The sequence below is a fragment of the Westerdykella ornata genome (genome assembly GCF_010094085.1).
Source record: "Westerdykella ornata strain CBS 379.55 unplaced genomic scaffold EI97scaffold_21, whole genome shotgun sequence".
Taxonomy (NCBI): domain Eukaryota; kingdom Fungi; phylum Ascomycota; class Dothideomycetes; order Pleosporales; family Sporormiaceae; genus Westerdykella; species Westerdykella ornata.
Window position 1 is genome coordinate 316,295 of NW_022986871.1, and position 19,322 is coordinate 335,616.

Consider the following 19,322-nt stretch of genomic DNA (forward strand, 5'->3'; position numbering starts at 1 on the left):
TCACAACTACACAGTATGCCCACTCGGGGCGACGGGACCACTTCCGTTTCTGGTGCGGACCATACGGACCAATGAACGGTTTCAGCCGTATAGTCTAATGGCACCTCAAGCTATCTACCTACCTAGGTTAGGTCCCAATGTAGGTAGGCTAGGTACCTTGGGAGCATAGTCATGGGAGTCCTACACACCATCATTGCCGAAGCGCTTTATGAGTGTGATAGCATCAGAAACTAAAAAAGATTTCGCAAACACACAGGTCCCGGTTAGCCGTCTAATACTATCACCCTAAAAGTGGAGCAGGTGGACTGAAGATACAATCATGATATATTCCGATCGAAGATGCTGCTCCTTCAGGCATTTAATACTACAGACCCAACTCCATGCAGCAATCAATGCGAGCGAGGAGAGGCTGTAATCAGCATCTCTCCATCTCATCTCAACCTCCGAGCTCAACTTAATAGGCGCGGACTTTCTTGCCTGAGACTGGCGTCCCAATATCGGCTTTGCGCTTCCCCAACACCGGATCTGGGGTGCTCGGCGCAGGTATACCAGCACCCTTACTGTACTCATCCCAGCAAGTTGCATGATAGACCTTGCCGTTGACATTGACTGCATCCATCCATACAAAATCATTCGCATCCGTGTGCCACTTGAGATTGGAGTCAAACTTCTCCAGGCAAATGGGACAGGGCGCATCACGAGCGGCGTCAGCGGGCACATGCACATACTGCTCTTTCGGGTCTTTCTTCAAAGTAACTGCAGCCGCTTTGGCCGAGTTTGCGGTATCGGGTGCGCTCTCGTCGACTTCACGATATTCGATCCATTCCTATAGTTTGTGAGCAGTGCACGAGAGAAGGGAGCCACGGAAAACTTGCCTTCTCGCTGATATACCAGCTACGGTGAATACCGCGCTTAGTCGCATCAGGATCCTTTACCCGGAAGTGCCAGTCCATGTGACGCGCCTTCTTTTCCTTTCCCTCAGCGCTGTTCTCAAAGCGGCGCCCACAAGTGGCGCATATGTTGGGCTTTGCGCCATACAGTCTGGCTATCAAGTGGAATCGTGGTCTATATGCGTAAGCAATCACTTAACCGTTGCCAGAGGCACAACTTACTGCTTCATCGACGCCGTGGTCAACTCGACTGAGTTTGGTACGGCTGTCATGCCGGAAGCTTGCCGTGTCATGGGTGTTGATGCGGTCGGCGTTGATTGTGGCAGAACGCCTGTTGTGGCCATCTGAGGTACTCCTTTGAGAGCATTCAATAGCCAGTCCGTTGCCCCCGGAGCAGAGCTTCCAGCTGGTGGCTGCGTGGGCAACTGAGGCAGTTGAGGTACCTGAGGAGGCGGCGCCGATCCAGATTTGGTCATTTGCGCGAGCAATTGTGCAAGGTTAGTTGTGGGAGTTAGAGTAGGAGCAGGAGCTGGTGTGGGAGTGGCGACAGGTTGAGGCACGGGTGGAAAATGCGGCGGAGGCGGAAAGGGTGCGGCAGCTACTGGGGTGGAGGACATCTGCCCCGGTGATGATACACGGCGCAGGAGATCCGCGAGAGACAAGGTGGGCTGGGTTGGAGTGGGTGTCTGAGCAACTGGTGGTCGAGCTTGGGCCAGCAATTGTGCAAGGTTAAACCCGCCGCTTGCTGGAGGGAGTGAGGGTGGCGCCGCCTGCTGCGGCGAAGGTATAAATGGTTGAGGAGTCGTTGCAATAGGGGGAACATAAGTTTGCACTGGTGGAGGCGGCGGGGAAAGTGCCTGGATTTGAGTCCGTATGGCCTGAAGTTGCTGAGGGGGAATGGTCTGAGTATTTAAAACCGTCTGCAAATCCATAAGAGCTTTCAACTTTTGTGCTAATGCAAGGTCAGTTGGTGTTGCTTCCCATGCACCCCTCGTGCTTGCAATCAGTTTCGCCAAGTCAGCCTTCAGGCTCTCGAGATCAATCGATGTGACTGGCGGCTGCGGTGTTGGAACTTGAGAAGGGGGCGTAGCAACTGGCAGCTGCCCATAATTGTTGGGTGTTGGGAAGTTCTGTAGAGTACGGTCAGTGATATGTAGCGGCATGGGTGCGCGAACTTACGTGTCTGACTCGAGGATCATTCGGAGCTGCATGCCGGGGCCCGCCCTGGGGAGGAGTTGGAGTGTTCCTCCACGCACCACTGGCCATAGGGTTGGAAGCTGGCCGAGGAGGTAGACCATGGGGTGTTCTTTGAGCCATTGCTTGCTGCTGAACAGTCACAGTGCGAATCTTGATAAGGGCGTTCTCGATATCGCGAGTGACTTCCGGGGAGAAGACAGGGTTCGTATCCATAGATTCAGGTACAGGCTGTTTCCAGGTCTTCAAGAGGCCATCCATCGCTCTTCGGTTGGCCGGATCCATGACCATGTATGCATCCATGAAGGTACGATAAAGGTTGCGGCCAAGAAACACAGTGTACGGCGTCCCTACATTCTTGACGATAGAATCGAGCACATAGAGCGCAGGGAGTTTCCATTCCGGCCGAGTCTGTTACCGTCAGCGAGTGTCCAGACCTCTCCGCCAAATGACTGCGGGAGGCCGACTTACTGTTCGAATGTGATTCTCCAATTCGTGTGATATGGCTTGTGCGTGCTCTGTATTCTCTTTGGCGATGATGGTTAGGTTGCTGATCTCGGGCCTGCTATTGATTTTCAGATCTTGCAACGCGTCCCTGAAGTCTGCAGCAACTTCGGCGGAGGCATTTGACATAGTGGGCAAGTATGTTCGCTTCAATCGGGGCAAAGGGGCAGCGATGTTATTGTTAGAGGACGGTGAAATGTGCGCTTTGTGCTAGAAGATGAGACCAAGCGCGCAGAGTATGATTCCCAAGAGCAAGGAACAATATCAACTGCTTCCTCTTTCTGGCACAGAGAAGAAATGCGGTAGTTCTTCGTAACTAGCTAGATCTCGCTTGCAAGAGCAGCGAGCCGTATGCGCCTGCAACGTCCGAAACAGAGAAGCTTGCGCTCCCCCTCCTGCTGTATTCTATAGCCCAGATGTTCGCCCCCAGCCTTCACACCACCCTGAGGAGAAGAACACGCGACCGTGGACGGCGGGCGGCTGACCGAGATGACCCGCGAAAGAAGTACAGAAGGTTATAGAGGCGAACAAAGCCAGGGTAAGTGGGACTTCAAGGTCGCCCAGCTGCGCAGACGAAAGGTTTGTCGGGAAACAGAGAGGTTTTCGGGTGAGGCTAGTCGCCTAAACAAGCGCAGGGACGAAGTAGAGTAATGGCAGGCTGTCGTGGCCGTGATGTGAAGGGGAGTGAGGATGTTCCAGTCGTCAGAAGCCGGAGACGAAGTTAAAGCGGCTGGAGAGATGATGACTAAGCCAAAGGTAACTTCCGTGGTGTCCGCATTGAAGCCAAATGCCAAGACCTGTGGTCGCGGGCCGTGCTTTCTTTGGCGGCCGCGACAAGCTCTCCCTCTCAATCAACTACTTACTCTGCTTGACATCCATCCATCCTGCGCCCAGCACACGGAATTCTTGAGCCATGGAGGACGTCGAATTCACGCGCTCTCACTCGAATTCTCCTCTCCCCGAAGCCGGTCATGATCCTGGCGACCCTCTGCGCCCCGAGATTGACGAGGAGAACTCCACCCCAAACCCTCCTATCACCGACCCACAGCTAGATATGGAAGTTCAGGAAGACGACGAGAAAGGAATTCTACCTGATCAACAGGACATCGAAGAAGCTGGCCTCTCTGATAATGAATCCGCACTCTCCGAGGTCGATGAGGCGCAGTTTGAGGACTTCGATATTGGTGATATTGCCGTGCAAGAGCGCCCGGCGCAAATCATCGATGACACCAACCTCAACTTGATTGGAGTCCATAAGAGAAAGCGTGCGGAAGGAGAAGGGGAGGCACCCAAAAAGAAGAAGAAGAGAGCGGACAAGCCGCGAAGAAAGAAGGCCAAGGACAATGAAGGTGCCGCCGGCGATGAGACTGGTGCCCGGAAAACTAGAAAGTCCCGGAGAGAAGGTAGAGTCAGGGGAGCCAGTCCAGATGAAGTCGCCGAGGAGCAGCTTAGTCCTGAAGAAAGTAGGCGGCTTCTCCTTTACATCACCAGAGTCGTCGTACTGATGAGATGAACAGTCCGGAAGCGCGCGCTTGATCGCGCCATGGATGAGGCCGTGAGGACGACCACTCGTCGACGTAAGATGGCCGGTGTTGACTTAGAAGGCATGGCCGACGAAGAGATTGCACAAATGTATACGGAGATGGTCAAAGCTGCCCAGGCCGACAATCAGGGCCGTGAGCGTGGTGAACCAGCACGTCACAAACTACAACTTCTGCCACGGGTCATGACTCTTCTGAACAAGCAAAACCTCAGAGAGAACATTGTCGATCCGGACACTAATCTTCTCCAAGCGATCAAGTTCTTCCTTGAGCCTCTAAACGACGGCAGTCTACCGGCGTACGACATACAAAAGGAGCTTTTTGGTGCTCTAGCGAAGCTGCCTATCAACAAGGACAGCCTGATTGCTTCTGGGATTGGCAAGGTCATCATATTCTACATCAAGAGCAAGCGACCGGAGCCCGCCATCAAGCGTCAAGCCGAGCGTTTGTTCACGGATTGGACTCGCCCAATTCTTCGGCGGTCGGATGATTACCGCAAGAAGCAGTTCAAGACAGTCGACTATGATCCAACGTATGTTTCAGCGCCGCTACCTGAGAGCTAATCTGTTTACTGACTTCTCATACAGTAAATCCTCCGTGACCCGGAACACGAGACCTGCGGATAGCCAGGCTGCGGCCGCACGTGCTAAAGCTCTCGAGGCTCCTCGTGCATATCAACGTGCTCGCATGGAGGGCGGACCGACCACCTACACGGTCGTTCCCAAGAGTAACTTTATCGCTAATAATGAGACGGGGAGACGGTCCTACGCTGGCGGAGAGGATATTCTCAAACGAATGAAGGCGCGCACAGGTCGAGGCGGGCGGTAAAAGCCCCAGGACCCTTCGTCGGGTGTACTGCGTGTATCGCTGGGGAAAAAGGGCGCACATTTGTCGAGGTTCGGAGTTAGGCACTGGGGCAAGGTCGGCTCGGTCCATTCACATCAGATTGCTGGAGATATCCTTAGGGCAGAGGTGCATGGTTGGCGTTCCAGGTTCAGCGCAACTTAGAACTGCTGTGTAGGTCAATTATCAGTCTTCTCTTTTCTTCCGGGTCAAGCCGTGAAAATCCGCCCTAGCATTCCAAAGTTGATATTGTCCTCAACGTTTAGGTACACGATAATCCGGGTTTTTGTCGCAATTGCTCGTTCGGACATCATTTGTTGGCGGCTGCATGGTGAAGGAGGCCATTCGAGAGATTGCTTCGATCTGCTCAACAAGATCAAATCCTTTGCACCAAAGACATGGTCGGGTCCGACAAGTCCACGCACAGGGGCAATGATAATACATAGTGCAGACCCAAGCACATGTTCGTCCCATCTCGTCTCGCTTCACCGCATGGGGGCGGATGCGTGGGAGACCCTCGTCCCACAACTACTAGCGCCCGCATTAATAGGGAGGTCTGGCAGCAGAAAATACAATACAGTGTTGGCTGCACGGGTTGAGATTCCCTTGAGGGGCAGGAGGTTGTGTTGGACCCAAATTCCAGGCCAAGGCGGCTGGGTGTTTTCCCTCCCGAATTTACGATTTTAGACAACGGCCAGCAGCCACTCCGTTCGGCAACTCCCACACCTCCGTCCCCGCCCAACCACATCGCAGATCAACCCCTTCTCTCACATCTCCTCCCTGCTCCTCGATGGCTCGTCCACTCTCTCGGCGCGCACAGCAAATCGGTAGACGCATTGGCCCGGCCCCCTGTACCACCTCAACGGAAATGGGTTCGGCGAAGGGTAGAGACCATCACCCTCTTGTTGGGCCCTTATCATTGGTTTCCTCCCTCTGTGCAACCTTGCCACGAAGACAAGCTGCAAGAAAAAGTTCCAGCTGAACAGGGGCCGGACGTAGCACTGCATACTCGCTCAAAACATCTTCATTCGCTGCTTCTAATTGAATACGAGGTGGGGTCGTGGCCTCCACCTTCTATTATGCTATAGCAGTCGCGGTCTCTCTCTAGTCCTGCAAGCCTCATCAGATTTCCCATTCTTGTTGGAGAAACCGATGCCTCAAAACGAGGCTGCTCCAAAGCCGAACACGCTGAAAACAGAAGCGCAGCGCAAAAGCGGTCAACCATGACGAGACGAACCGTGCTCAGGTACGAGATGAACGAGTAGGATGCCTCCTACGCCAGGGTGTACTGACATCGAGCCATAGCGCGGACCTCAAGGAACGCCATGTCAACATGATGGCATTCTCTGCCTGTATAGGGTTTGGTCTGGTATGGAGCTCCAGATTTCCATCGATGTGTAGGGCTGAACACCAGTTAACGAGGCCCAGTTCTTGCAAAGCGGGAAAATCATCTACATTGCTGGTCCTGGGCTGGCCATTGTTGCTGTTGTTCTGGCATCCTCCGTTATGTGGTCCGTAGTCGCCTGTCTAGGGGAAATGACGGCTCTGTTTCCGGTTCAGGGACCGCTTTTCGAATTTCCCGGTCGATTCATCGATGAAGCAGTAGGATATGCCACGGGATGGATATCTTGGTTTGCGTGGGTGGCCATCTTAGCGGCAGAGGTTCTGGCCGTTGCCCAGCTATGGAAGTTTCGGTTCGACGAGCAGTACCTGAGGGACGTGGGTTATCCCGAGAAAGAGTTGGGCTGGAGCACAGATGGGTACAGGTACGTGAAACCCTCATTGTAACGATGCAAACGTCATCGGGGTTTACGTTGGATTTCGCGATTTTCTGACCTCTATGCAGCCCAGCAGTTTGGGTGTTCCTCTTCCTGATCCTTATCGGGCTCGTCAATCTGCTTCCCGTGCGACAATACGGCCAGATTGAGTACATATTCGGCGTCTTGAAGATGACCTTTATTTCCGGGCTCATCGTGTTCAATGTCATAATCAGTGCGATCCAGCTGGTACCCCATGGGAATCACTTCTGGACCTGGAACAAACCGTACGGTTTTTCGTCGGAGAGCCTGGTCGTCCACCCTTCTCACGATGTCGATACAGGAGTGGTACTAAGGGGCGAGCAAGGCCGATTCCTGGCTCTATGGACTGCCATTGTTGCCGCACTATTCTCTTTCGTCGGCTTCGAAACAATCGCTATCACGGCAGCCGAGAACAAGGATCTCGAAAAGCACGAGACCATCAAGCTGGCTACCAAAAAGTTGACGCTACGCATCACCATTCTTTATGTGCTGGGGACCTTTGTGGGAGGCCTGAACGTTCCTTACAACGATCCCAACCTTATCAACATCCAGATCAGCAGTATCCGCGCCGGTCAAAACAGTATCTTTGTGCTCGCAGCTGTACGGAATCACTTGAGGACTTGGCCAAGCTTGTTCAACGCCTTTTTCATTTTCTCCGCGACCACATCAGGCATCAACAGCTTATATAATTCGAGCCGCTTACTTCATGCGTTGGCCAGTATTCCGGAAGCATGGCCTCTGTGGGCGCAGAACTTTAGGAGACGCTTGGAGCGAACGACCTCACGAGGCGTACCCCTCGGCACCGTGACGGCTAGCTGGGCTGTTGGCCTCATCGCTTTTCTGGCTGTGAAGCCGTTCCCCTCGTTGGTGCTCGGCCGGATTACAAATAATGCCGTGGTGTCGGAGTTGATTGCATATGCTGTCATCTGTCTTTCTTACATTCAGTTTTACCATCGGATCAAAGCAGCAGCTGAGGACCATACGCTCGAAAATCGATCGGCCTTCAACCGTGACGACAAACAGTATCCTTATCGGACCCATGGACAATTGTTCCGAGCATACTACGGATTTCTTTTCTGTCTGCTGCTCATCGTTTTCAATAATTGGAGGGCTTGCGTATCGCCCTTTTCGACTGCCGATTTCGTCTCCTCGTATGTTGGTGTAAGTGAACGACACCCTCCGGTGGTTGCCTTGCTGATAGACGTACAGATTCCGGCGTTCTTTGCCCTTGTCGCAGCCTACCATGTGAGGTCGGATGGGTGGAACCCGCTCAAATGGAGAAGAAATGCATCGATGCAAATCCAGCGGCCTCCACCCAAGGTCGTTGTTCCTGGACGGCGTCGTGGCCACCTGGTGTACCCCAATCCTAAGGAGCCAGTTTGGAATGAGGAGAATCTCAGAGCCCTGGTGGCTTTCATATGGGGCTGGATGAAATAGGCGGATCGAGCCGCAAATAACGCTTTCTTATATTGATATACCCTTAATGTTCCAGCGGCGCAATTCTATTAGCTTGCTACGCTCGACTTGACAGCAAACGACTGGGCTTGTTGCGACCACTTCCAGCGAAGCCTCATTAATTCCAAAAGTCTTCATCTATCGATCTCGAAAATCGGAAACCGTACTTGTTAGCGTCGTCCACGGACGTTAACCGCATTGGACGATCGTATGCGGAAAAGCTCCTGATTAATTTCGGGGAACACAAGGGGAGGACTCAAATAGACCCATTCCGGTGGGGTCCAAAAGTCGAATGTAATCTATCACCACCCTGTAGCCTTCCCAGCCGCTGGAACGCAATACAGCACTGACACGTGATACCCCTACACTCTGTTCATTCCTGCCAGACACTGCTGCAACTGTTGACCGGTTTGCGCTAAATATACGTTTGGGTTTCGGCAGTGCCGGGGCGCCTGTCTGGTCGCGATCTGGGCCGGGGGAACGGCAGAGGGTCAAGACAGTCTCTGTGAACAAGGGCGAATCGCTTGTTGGCCTACTGAGGTGAGGCCGGGAATTTTCAGACCAACCACGGTGAACTGCATGCGTCGCCTTGTCCTACCCTCCTCTTTTGGAGCTGGTGTTGCTGATGTTGCTGCGTTGCAGCCAAGACCAAGTTGTCCGTCCGCCTGGGGATGCCCAACATTACGCCTGCTTTGCGCACGCCCTCAGGCAACGGCTTGTCCTGCCGTCCGTCGTAAACTGTGGGAAAGCCGCCGTGCATCTCGCTCCATATCCCCTTCACCTTAACGAAGCCACGCCGTTTATCAGGGTCCCAGGTCTCGTCGTATCAGTCGCTCTGTTCCGATCCCGAGGGCTGCCCCGCGGTGATGTCCCTCCACCACAACAAGCTCGCTCAAGTTTGGATATCGCTCCAGGGACGACACGACATTGCAGGCATTTTGCGTGAGATTATCGGTCAACAGTCTATTGATTCAGCCCTCAACGACAATGATGCTGCTGATTCGGAATCTTCCATAGAGGCCGTCATCTGGATCAAGACGATATTCGACTTGCAACGCTGCTACCTAAGTGGAATCGCCAACGGTGCTGCCGAATGCCCGCCCTATGTCTTCTCATATCTGCTTCCGCCCGAGCTTCTCCTATCTTCAATCCTATACCTTGTCAATCTCAAAACTCGTCTCTTCCCAAGTCAAACGACCCTCATCACCAAGGAATTTACACGACCAAGGCAGATCCTTGCCCAGACAATCCTATCAGGTTTGCGGCTCCTGCTGTTGAAGAAAGAGCATGTGGCGCCTCATGGCAAGCGAAGATTGCAAAAGTCGATCAACTCGGCCTGGCAGAACGACCGACTGCACGGCGTTGAGCGTTTCATCGTCTCGGATCTGTTTGCACAGATTCTCGACTCGTTAGCGACGGGAGCTCAAGACCCAGCGCATACTGTCCCTGAGAACCCGTACATAAATGAATGGAGGAATGCTAGACTGCCTACATTCGCGGCAGGGCTCGTATGTATGCACCCACGGTATTGCAGCCATCACTGACAGAAAAAGTATCCACTGGATATCAGACCTGAGACATTCGTGACGCCTCTCATCCATGGTACTATGGAGGAAGACTGGATCGATGCGTACTGGGTCTTGTTTGACTGTCTTTGGGCAGTTGAATGTGCAGTGGTACAGCGGCTGGTAGATCTTCATCGGCATCGTGGCATGCTCACTCAGCAAGACGCGGATACAGATGATGCCTTGGAGCATCTGTATCACACCCGTACAAGTCTCATCATTTCGATTTTCCACATTACAGGGCCTATGACCCCACTCCCGGCATTGCTAGAATCCCTTGCGCTCACACTCCTGGATTGGAACGAGGATATTGACAGCTTCTTATCAAGACAGGACTCTCTTATGGTGAGCATGACTTGTAAATGATGTTGACTGTAGTTAACATGCTTCAAGCAACAACGATCATCCAACCGGCCAACAGCGGCTCGGTTACCTAGTTACGGCAAACAGCTCGCAGGACTTAGACCTTACTATGAAGCCGCCCTAACAACTTTTGCAGTCTGGCTGTGCTCTCGCAAACCTAGCCATGAGCAATTCACTATTCGAAAACCAGGAATCTTACCAGATGACGTTGAAGAATTAGTAAAGGACTGGATCACTCGGATGACGGCTACGAGCGGCGAAACACTTAGTAGGGAGCTGGACGGCCCAATCCTGCCGGCCTATATTGTGGACTGCCCGAAACTGCATGTGGTTCCTAAGAAACATCTCGAGTACAAACTGAGATGGTGTGACAAGTGGGCTTACGAGGTAATGACCTTTGCCCATACTACGCGCTGTAAGCTAACAATAGGAAGAGCATCCAAGAGAATTCTCCCATAGTCAACTGGAAAGAAGGTGAGCTCAGATTCCTTTTGCTCTACTGCACTATAACCTCCGGATACATAAGCCGCTCGAACTGTGTTACCTCACAACACTCCTCTCTTTGCTCGTATGCACTGTATGCACTGTCCAGTATGATTTAACCCCTGTAGAAGGCGGTGGAATTTTCGTAATGAAAGCCATATTAACTTCGGCTAGGCGTACATTGCCCCAGCTGTATATCTGGCGAGAAAATCAGATTTGCTCGATTGATAGAGCCGTTCCAGAATCTGGCCGCTGCTCTGGAAAATCTCCATTCTGACGCACAGAGTGTCAGTCAATACTCCATAGGAGAGTCCTGTTCGTACGACGCCGCATCTGCTTCTTTCAATTCTGCTCCATCAGAATCCGACAGCGCGGCTATAAGCTTGCCTTCGCGGTCCGCAGCTGCGATGAGTCTTCCGTCACACAGTTCCCGTCCCAGTGCCGAAGCAGATATACCTACACATGTTTCCCCGCCGGGCTACACCGAGTCCCCCATTAGTCCGGCCTCGCCCAGTATGATTCATCGAGCTCACTCGCAGGGCTCGTCTTTATTCGAAGGCCCGGTAAGCCCCCTTAGCGAGTCTCTGGACGTACCCATCCCCCTAGCCTCGCGGCTATCGGTAGATCTCCCTATACCAGTCCGGACCCCGTCCATATCCGACAGCCTTCCTAGCAATATACCCGCATCCGCCCCATCGGAGATGTCAAGCATCAGACTGGACACGCCCTCCTCTGATTCTATAAGGAGCGGGCCCAGCGCAACAAAGCAAAAACCGCCCAGTCGCACTGCGCTCAGATTCGCGAACTCGATTCGACGAAGGACTACTACGAAAGAGAAGGAGACATACCCGTTACCCAAGGATCCAGCATTTGTCTTCTCATCCTCGGGACATTCCTTGCTGCTCTGGGGGAGAGATGGAAGCTACATCGTCCGCTTTGATATACCTAGTAACGATACTTCCGCCATCCAGGGCTGTAGGTATGACATATCCGACATCGAAGCTGTCGCAGCTGGGAACCATAAATGCGCTATAATGACAGCCAGTGGAAGGGAACACATGAGTCACCACTTGACCGTCTATGACGGCATGAAACTATCTTCGGCGTATAAAATTGATATCGAGTTCCAGGGACACGCGAAAAATATCTGCCTTGCCGTGTCTCGCAACGATAGATACGCAGCTGTTTCGATAAACGACCATATCGAGATATTCCGTCTAGAAGATGACGGCATCAAAGTTGTTCCATTCCATCACCAGATCCACGTCTACGAGATGAGAGGAGGAATCTCCCACCGCCGCACCATCCCAATGGGCAGAACGACAAGCCAGGACTCCGTGACGGAGCCGGATAGCACCGAAGCATGCTGGTTCGGCGTTCAGCAGAAAGGCCTCAGCTCCAAAGAAGCCGCCGAGGAACAGATGCGCCAGTCGGCCATCATATCGCGAAAACTGTACTTTTCACCCGACAGCACACGTCTCGCCGTAGCTACGCAGCTCGGCGACCATTGTGTCTACGTCGACGTCTGGGACTGCACACGCGAGCCCGTCAGCACCATATCCGAGCACTCCCGCTCCTTCAGTATGCCTCCATGGACGCTCAATGACGGCGACTTGACGTCCGTATTCTACGATTCACAACGCAGGTGCGCGCTAGTGACAGCGTTTCTGGGGAAGGAATACCCAATGTTGATACCGTTTCCTGGATATGATACCCTTCAAAACGAAACATACAGCACGAAGATTGTGCACGCCGCACAGTCCCCGTCAGGTGCTTCTCTCGTCGTCGCCAACGCCATGACCGAGGTCATCCACTTCGAATATACCGTCAAGTCGACACTATCTCCCAGGAAACTGAAACGATCCGCGTCAAAGATACCACATAGCGTTTTCAAGCCCGGCGCCATTGCCATGGCTATGCCACTGGAGAACATTCTGCAGTGCTTCTGGATCAAAGACGGGAGATGTATGCTCAGGACGATAAGAGTGGGAGAGAATGAGGGATATAGAGAAGTGGATCTTAGAAGTAATTTCGAGAGGTTGATGGGGTTGAAGAGGAATCCCGTGGTTGCGAGGGCGCCGAGTCTAATGATTCCTGAGATGGAGGGGGATTAGGTGGTTGGGGGGGGTAGGGAGTTTGAGGGTGGGCGCTGCTATGGGAAAAACGGCACGGTTCATCATGTTCAGGATAGATAGTTTGACTGCATGGGGCTTTGGGCATGCGCTGGATACCACGATACTCTCATCTTTGTTTAGTTTGAACAGGTAGTCATTAGTTATAGATATTCTAATACCTCGCTTTCGGGGCACAAGGTTTTGTTGATGAGGTTCGCGGCTTGAACACCGCGGTATATTGTCTTCGCCACTAGCAAGATCAGAGCAACACCTCTACGTCACCAATGTAACATAATCCAAGAGATGTAACAGCTAAAATAAAAAGCATTTCCATAGCGAGCATGAATTCACATCCCTGATGATGATTGCTCCGATCTGTATTCATCGAAGCGACATGGAGAAAAGACCGACATCCGGGTAACACCAGCAAAAGCCATTCAACACATTAAAAAAAAAAAAAATTGGGAATACATTGAATTAGATATCACAACTAGCTATTACACTAATCCTTCCACAGAACAACCTTGGAATCGCCTCTCCTATGCGCACGTGATCGGCCCCGGAAAAACTTCGGTTTATCAGCATGAAGACTCCCGCTCGCCGGCCGCAAGTTACATACTGTCAGATCTCTACTGATAATATAAAATAACTCCAAGCAGCCAGCTCCGACCTTCTGCACCAACTCCCAACACACAACCCTCAACACTTCTCCCTCCCACCTCCCAAACCTCCAAACCTCCAAGTGTCGAAATGTTCGGCCGTAAGTCCCTCCCCAAAATCCAACCCAACCCACCCACCCTTCCTCTATCCCAAGCACAAGAACCACGGGACTGACGCTTTCCCCCTCTCTCATAGCACCACCGCAGCCCTCACCCGCCGAGCTCCGCGAAGCCGAGGACCGCGTTGCCATGGAGATCAAAGGCACGGCTGTAGCCTGCGTGTTGCTGTATCTGTGTACGAGTCCCTTCAACTCACACAAGCGGCCTATCAAAACCGAGGTTTCCTTTTAGAGGTGAATGGACGACTGACGCAGATGATATAGCTCCTTTCGTTATCGACTACGTGCGGAAACTTGTTTGAGGGATGGTGATACCCCGGTAATACACGAGCGGCGCATGAGAAGATGAGGGAGAAAGAAGCGTATTTGCGGGTTTGGGTCTCACACATGGGCGGCGTTTTCTTCTGAGAGGAATGAAGGATATCATGCTTGTAAAAACAGAGGCTGCGCGGCATGGTGTGTTGGGGTGTAAGAGTACAAGTGTGTAAGATTAATGGCATATTGGAGTCTCCAGGATGGAGTTGCATATCAGTGGGACGATCAAGATATGCGTATACAGCATTGCAGCATTGGAGATATCGGCGGCGACCACACGGAATGCACGGAATTACCATTCCCTCTATCCCTTCAACAAACCATGCGGATCCGATGATCTCTGTCCGAAAATACCATGAACTTGCATGTGCCCAAGATATGCCAGATCGGTATCATCAGACCAATTGTCCCAAATCGCCAATTACACAGAATGCTCTCTTCCCACCTCACCTCGCAGGCCTGGGCTGGGGTCTCCGCTCGTTCTCCCACTCCTCGTATTCCTGCTTGGTATCATCGACCCACTTCTTCAGATGCTCCAGCTGCTTGTCATAATCTTTCAAAAGCTGAGAAATGTTAGCATCAGGTTCCAACAAGCCGACACACAGAGAGACGCCTCACCTTATCAATGTTCTTCTGGTCCTCCTCTGACAACACAGCTCCGTCCTGCTGACCCTCCAACGTCTTCCCCAACTTGTCCGTCTCCTCCTGCAATATCCTCGCACGCTCTCGGACTCCAGACATCCTCGCCCATATCTCCTCCTGACGACCCGACAACACCGGATCGAAAGACCGCTTCTCCAAATCCTGGAGCTTCTTCTTCAACTCCTCTTCCGCCTGATCCATGGCATAGCCTCTGTTCCGCAGAATCTGGACTTTTGCAGCGAGAGCCAGTGTCCGCTGCGTGAACACGATATGCTTCCGTCTGGCTTCCGCTATCCTCGACGCAATCTCGAGCTCGTGGCTACTCTTTATGAGCTCCAGAGCGGTATTGATCTGATGTAGACGAGTCTGCAGCCCTGCGATGATGAAGTTTTGCGTCTTGATGCGTTCGGCGACCTGTTCGAAGCCGCGATATAGGACCGGGATCACGCTGTCGCTAGGTTTCTTCGAAAGGGCCTGCTCCCACTCGTTTGGGTCCTCGTAGTCTTGTGGTGTGTAGAAAGGGACTTCTTCGGGCTTGACCTTGTTATAGAAATAGTACTGGAACGCGCATTCCCGCTCCGTCGGCGTCCACTTCTTCTCAAGGGTAATCATTTGGTCGACTACTGACTTCTCTCCTGGTACATGTGTTAGGAGTGACTTGGCCAGGACATAGTAGGCCACTTACTCTGCCCGCTCACCAACGTGCTGGCGAATTGGGAATTCGCGGTTTGCCGTAACGGAGGCAGTCCTTGCTGAGATTGTTGTAGTTGTTGCGCCGCTAGCTGAGGGAGCGAGGGAGCGGGTTGTAACGTTGTGCCGAAGAAACTGCTCCCCAGTGGTTGCTGCTGCTGTTGTTGCTGTTGTTGTTGGGTGTTTCCGAAAAGTGATGATGTACCCGGGGCGGGATTTCCGAAGAGAGAACTCTGGGCAGGCTGAGATTGAGATGCACCGAAGAGGCCACCAGAAGGTTGTTGGGACTGCTGAGTCTGGGAGGCACCGAACAGGCCGCCAGCAGCTGGCTTTGGTGCGCCAAATAGAGAAGAGGTCTGTTGTTGGGGAGCATTCTGTTGCTGGTTCTGCGCAAATAATCCTGTCGATGGCGCCGATGTGCTTCCAAATAGAGTGCCGGTTTTTCTCTCCGTCGTTCCGCCAGATGTCCCTCCCAGACTGCCAAATAATGACATCTTGAGCTGTTCCTGTGTTGACGGGGATGATTGACCGTATTAAATACTGGGCTTGGTGCGCGTGGCCAAAAACGCGTTTAGCGGCAAGTTGATTCTTCGTCGAGGTGTGCGATCCGCAGTAGCACTTAGAGCTCAATCGGGCGTAAACGTTCGTGGTGCGCACAGCAGGGTTGGGTGGAGCTGGAGCTGTTAACAAAAGACAACAAAAGCTGTCGGCGCAACCAGTTGAGGCTGGTGCGTGAACGGAGGAGCCCGGGGCTTGGCAACGCCGGGACGTTCCACCAACTTCACGTCGTCAAGGTCCACGCTGCTGCCCGCTTCACAGCTCCCAAGAACATTGCGCCGCCGCCATTGGCCCTGTTCCTTCAAGATGTCTGCCCGTCAGCCTCGGTCTGTACTCCTAGGAGAGGTTCTGCGGAGCCGGAGAAGCTAACTGCGAGCAGCTTCACTTCGCAGGTCCTCATCGACACCACCCCTCTACCCGATGACATCCCCAAGGTTCAGGAGCTAGGCGCAAGCTCCGCGCCCCTTCTAAGCGCCTCGTTCTTCATTGGGGCGCGATGCAAGGCGTACAATGACGATTATATGATGTGCAAGACGGAGGCCAACGGTCGGGGCGAGTTCGAGTGCATGAAGGAGGGCCGTAAAGTCACACGATGCGCTGCGAGCGTGTATGAATTTCCCCCGGCGAGTTATCAACCGTCGTGCTGATAGCCAGTATAGCATCAGAGACATCAATGAGCATTGCCTGGCGGAATTCCGCAGCCACTGGCAATGCTTGGAGAACCACAACCAGCAGCTCTGGAACTGCAGGCCAGCCGAGCGGCAACTCAATAAGTGCGTGTTTGATAAGCTGGTATGTTGGGTGGTTCCTATCGCAAATGGCTCATCTCGATTGACCGCATTAGAAACTCGAGAAGGTGATACCAGATACGCCCAAGGGCGAGGAGCCGGTCCATCTACGGAAGCGCCAGATCTTCCAGTCCTCTTGAATTCTGTATACTAGGGAGAGAAATGATGATTCAGTTTCCAACCCAGGCAGCGGGCGTGGCTGCCCCTTGTACTTGTTTTTCGACTGTTCTACTCACTTGTTTAACAGCAAAACAGTCCAACACGGTGGAAACAGACGCGGCTAAAACTTGAACGAATAAATGAAGAGTAGAAAGAACACACATGGCCTCTCTAGCTGCATGGAACAGTCAACAAAGGCAAAAGTGTTCTCCCGTGGGCACTCCTGTTCTAACAGTCGGTTGCCGTATAATGCAAGTGAATGCTTTACCACCAACGTCCGATCGGCCCATTTTGAAGTAGCTCCAAGCGCTTCAGCAAAGTAATGGACAAGCGGTGATCCTCTTCACCTTTCAGGACCATTGAGCCTAATTCGGCTAACCACGCCCAACGTCGGAAGATGAGTGCGGGACATTTGCTTCACGCTTTCTGTTAAGCTGCAAGACTCACATGCCATCAGGTATGTATTAATCTTTTCAGTAACTCGTCCGCCGCGCCTTGTTGAATATCGCTGGAGCGCAGACTGCCCATATGGGAATTGTGGTTCTGAGGTATATGTTGTTCATGTTGACGGGAAGAATAGACATAACAACGGGGGTAGAAAGAGCGCGTTGGCCAGTTCTCTGGCTCATGCGTTGCTGCCGGCCGAATCATTGTACTTCTTTCTTGTTTTCCTGAACCGGTACAGCGTGGGATTTTCGTAGAGTGTGCCTACGTGTTGATGATATCGTTCGAACTTGTATGGAAGTTCTTCATCCAACACGCCTTCTTCCGAAGTTCTTCTTCCCTTTGCCTCTAAATCATAAGCTGTCCGACTGAACACGCCCCTGCACTTCCTCTGTACTGCTGTTTTCTACATCTAATTTAAACAGCTAGCGGGGCAGCAATATAGGAGGTCCTGCAATTAGCTTTATAATGCTTCTACGTATAGTAGTACATTTTAAAAGAAAATTTTACCTATTGCATTATTAAGTTATAGCTAGTTAAATTATACTAGGTAGGTAATTCTATCTACAGAGGAACTGCAGCTAGATGTTCAGTCGGACGTGGAAAGCCGCAGTAGAACAACACATCCTCAAGCACAAGTCAGGGCGAACGATGATGGATGAGAATGCACATTGTAATTTTCGCTGAGTGTTAGGAGTCGAAGAACAGGAAACAGCACTACCCATGTAATGCTTTGAAGACAGATTGTGTTTCTATGCCCCTTAAGATATATTGTTGATTGTAAAAAAGCACCCAGTCTATCAATGGATTACAGAATCATCGACGATTCCCCTTCCCATAAGTACCCGTAGCAGAATCATTCCCTTCGTCCTCCTCTTTGAGCACGAGCTCCTAAAAAGCGACTTCTCAAAGCGGCTCTTTGCGCGGCAGGTGAGCTCCGAAGGAACGAGCTGTTGTCCAAAATCGAGCTGCTACCCTCCAGTCCAAAACTGCTCCGGTTCGACTCAATGTTGAAAGTGCCCGATCCCGGACGGTCGCCTGCCTCCCGCATGGTAGGGGGTAAACCTGAGCTTCGCCTCCCAGTCATCCCAGAACTTCTTCGCCCAGTCACGCCAGAGCTACGTCTCCCAGTCGTACTCGAGTTGCGCCTCACGGAAGACGGCCTTGCAGGATTCGAGAAAGATACAAAGCTTTGCTCTTCCTCATCAGAGCTATCGTCCAACTCCGTATCTGTATGCTCATAGCTGCCTGCTTCGGGAATGTCGTCGTCAAGATCGCGCTCATCCTGTAGTACGCCCGCCATCTCCGCTTCGTCCCTCTCAAGCATATGCTCAACCTCGGCCTCGACAACGCTCCCTTCAATGAAGCTGTCCTCGTTAAACGTCATATCCGCCTGCGTGCCGTCCAACGCGCTATCCTCACTTTCGTCAGCTTCGGTCCCACCCTCACTTGGCGACAGGTCACTGTCTTCAGCCTCCTCGGCTTCAGGCACGTCATCATCGAGATCCCGCTCCGCGCCCTCCATCATCTCTTCATCGTGCCCGCCCTGGGCAGCTGCTTCGCGGTTCGCCGCATCTGCTTGCGCGGCTTCCAGGTCCATCAAGGTCTGCTGGCGTCGTGCAGCGGCCTCTTCCTCTTCCTGCTTCTTGGCATCCTCCAGAATCTTCCTATACGTCTTGGTGATGCCGGGAGGCCGTATCCAGCCGGCGCCAAATTTGCGAATATTGTTCTTGTGCTTATTCACTTGCATTTCGTCCTGGTCCAGATCTCGGAGCATTTGACGGTAGGACACGACTTGGTGGTTGTGGTGGTGAGCATAATTTGTGCGGCCTTTGGAGCCTGTTGCATGGAACCATTCTCGATTACTGAGCTCGAAAGGGTCCACGCTGTAGGAAGGCCAGAGATTGCCGTCCTGAAGTATGTATTAATATCTCAGACACCGTTTGTCGATCAGTTGAAGCGCAAGATGTCCGGTGTGCAGAAGAGAAGCAGTTGTTATTGGCAGGAAGCGAACACTTACCGGATGCGGAGGAATTGGAGGCAGGGTATACATTGTCATAAAATATGGGGTCCTGCTGCCCTAACTCGGAGACGTAGTTTATTTGTTGAGTTGAAGGAGAGTCGCGTGCCCAGATGCTCTGTACATGTAGTTGTTTGTATGGTTTGTTGGTGGATGAATGGTGCCAAGAAAGTAGCA

At 52.4% G+C, this 19,322-nt stretch overlaps 7 protein-coding genes across 7 annotated transcripts; 4 read left to right on the forward strand and 3 right to left on the reverse strand.

The window, feature by feature from the left end:
* Positions 1-454: 454 nt before the first annotated feature.
* Positions 455-2,717, reverse strand: EI97DRAFT_451838 (uncharacterized protein; the record flags this gene model as incomplete). The annotated part of the gene is made up of 5 exons (XM_033800376.1): positions 455-826; positions 876-1,065; positions 1,113-2,020; positions 2,070-2,495; positions 2,556-2,717. The coding sequence occupies 5 exons, from the start codon at positions 2,715-2,717 to the stop codon at positions 455-457; spliced, it is 2,058 nt and encodes a 685-aa protein (XP_033651823.1).
* Positions 2,718-3,426: 709 nt separating this feature from the next.
* On the forward strand, positions 3,427-5,340 carry EI97DRAFT_435371 (uncharacterized protein). The gene is made up of 3 exons (XM_033798841.1): positions 3,427-4,051; positions 4,106-4,661; positions 4,717-5,340. The coding sequence occupies exons 1-3, from the start codon at positions 3,502-3,504 to the stop codon at positions 4,955-4,957; spliced, it is 1,347 nt and encodes a 448-aa protein (XP_033651824.1). The 5' UTR covers positions 3,427-3,501; the 3' UTR covers positions 4,958-5,340.
* A 357-nt stretch (positions 5,341-5,697) lies between these two features.
* EI97DRAFT_435372 (uncharacterized protein) lies at positions 5,698-8,620 on the forward strand. Its single transcript, XM_033798842.1, has 5 exons — positions 5,698-6,218; positions 6,278-6,341; positions 6,401-6,738; positions 6,819-7,932; positions 7,981-8,620. The coding sequence occupies exons 1-5, from the start codon at positions 6,196-6,198 to the stop codon at positions 8,206-8,208; spliced, it is 1,767 nt and encodes a 588-aa protein (XP_033651825.1). The 5' UTR covers positions 5,698-6,195; the 3' UTR covers positions 8,209-8,620.
* Positions 8,621-8,696: 76 nt separating this feature from the next.
* Positions 8,697-12,766, forward strand: EI97DRAFT_435373 (uncharacterized protein). Its single transcript, XM_033798843.1, has 5 exons — positions 8,697-9,734; positions 9,780-10,136; positions 10,185-10,541; positions 10,589-10,628; positions 10,812-12,766. Exons 1-5 carry the CDS (start codon positions 9,093-9,095, stop codon positions 12,749-12,751), a joined length of 3,336 nt encoding a protein of 1,111 aa, XP_033651826.1. The 5' UTR covers positions 8,697-9,092; the 3' UTR covers positions 12,752-12,766.
* A 1,248-nt stretch (positions 12,767-14,014) lies between these two features.
* EI97DRAFT_435374 (uncharacterized protein) lies at positions 14,015-15,895 on the reverse strand. The gene is made up of 3 exons (XM_033798844.1): positions 15,172-15,895; positions 14,463-15,121; positions 14,015-14,407 (listed from the first exon to the last, which is right to left on the reverse strand). The coding sequence occupies exons 1-3, from the start codon at positions 15,668-15,670 to the stop codon at positions 14,291-14,293; spliced, it is 1,275 nt and encodes a 424-aa protein (XP_033651827.1). The 5' UTR covers positions 15,671-15,895; the 3' UTR covers positions 14,015-14,290.
* Positions 15,896-15,960: 65 nt separating this feature from the next.
* EI97DRAFT_435375 (NADH-ubiquinone oxidoreductase-like protein 20.8 kDa subunit) lies at positions 15,961-16,982 on the forward strand. The gene is made up of 4 exons (XM_033798845.1): positions 15,961-16,060; positions 16,114-16,341; positions 16,394-16,526; positions 16,579-16,982. The coding sequence occupies exons 1-4, from the start codon at positions 16,041-16,043 to the stop codon at positions 16,660-16,662; spliced, it is 465 nt and encodes a 154-aa protein (XP_033651828.1). The 5' UTR covers positions 15,961-16,040; the 3' UTR covers positions 16,663-16,982.
* Positions 16,983-17,856: 874 nt separating this feature from the next.
* EI97DRAFT_435376 (uncharacterized protein) lies at positions 17,857-19,276 on the reverse strand. The gene has a single exon (XM_033798846.1). It carries the CDS (start codon positions 18,873-18,875, stop codon positions 17,982-17,984), a length of 894 nt encoding a protein of 297 aa, XP_033651829.1. The 5' UTR covers positions 18,876-19,276; the 3' UTR covers positions 17,857-17,981.
* Between the last annotated feature and the right edge of the window lie 46 nt (positions 19,277-19,322).

Coding starts and splice junctions, on each gene's coding strand:
- EI97DRAFT_435371 (XM_033798841.1), top strand. CDS start 3,502: ATGGAGGACGTCGAATTCACGCGCTCTCACTCGAATTCTCCTCTCCCC. Junction 4,052..4,105: donor GCAGCTTAGTCCTGAAGAAA/GTAGGCGGCTTC, acceptor TGAGATGAACAG/TCCGGAAGCGCGCGCTTGAT. Junction 4,662..4,716: donor ACAGTCGACTATGATCCAAC/GTATGTTTCAGC, acceptor CTTCTCATACAG/TAAATCCTCCGTGACCCGGA.
- EI97DRAFT_435372 (XM_033798842.1), top strand. CDS start 6,196: ATGACGAGACGAACCGTGCTCAG. Junction 6,219..6,277: donor ACGAGACGAACCGTGCTCAG/GTACGAGATGAA, acceptor ATCGAGCCATAG/CGCGGACCTCAAGGAACGCC. Junction 6,739..6,818: donor TGGAGCACAGATGGGTACAG/GTACGTGAAACC, acceptor ACCTCTATGCAG/CCCAGCAGTTTGGGTGTTCC.
- EI97DRAFT_435373 (XM_033798843.1), top strand. CDS start 9,093: ATGTCCCTCCACCACAACAAGCTCGCTCAAGTTTGGATATCGCTCCAG. Junction 10,137..10,184: donor CAAGACAGGACTCTCTTATG/GTGAGCATGACT, acceptor ACATGCTTCAAG/CAACAACGATCATCCAACCG. Junction 10,542..10,588: donor GTGACAAGTGGGCTTACGAG/GTAATGACCTTT, acceptor AACAATAGGAAG/AGCATCCAAGAGAATTCTCC.
- EI97DRAFT_435374 (XM_033798844.1), bottom strand. CDS start 15,670: ATGTCATTATTTGGCAGTCTGGGAGGGACATCTGGCGGAACGACGGAG. Junction 15,122..15,171: donor CACGTTGGTGAGCGGGCAGA/GTAAGTGGCCTA, acceptor CACATGTACCAG/GAGAGAAGTCAGTAGTCGAC. Junction 14,408..14,462: donor ACCAGAAGAACATTGATAAG/GTGAGGCGTCTC, acceptor AACATTTCTCAG/CTTTTGAAAGATTATGACAA.
- EI97DRAFT_435375 (XM_033798845.1), top strand. CDS start 16,041: ATGTCTGCCCGTCAGCCTCG. Junction 16,061..16,113: donor ATGTCTGCCCGTCAGCCTCG/GTCTGTACTCCT, acceptor AACTGCGAGCAG/CTTCACTTCGCAGGTCCTCA. Junction 16,342..16,393: donor ACACGATGCGCTGCGAGCGT/GTATGAATTTCC, acceptor TAGCCAGTATAG/CATCAGAGACATCAATGAGC.
- EI97DRAFT_435376 (XM_033798846.1), bottom strand. CDS start 18,875: ATGCAAGTGAATAAGCACAAGAACAATATTCGCAAATTTGGCGCCGGC.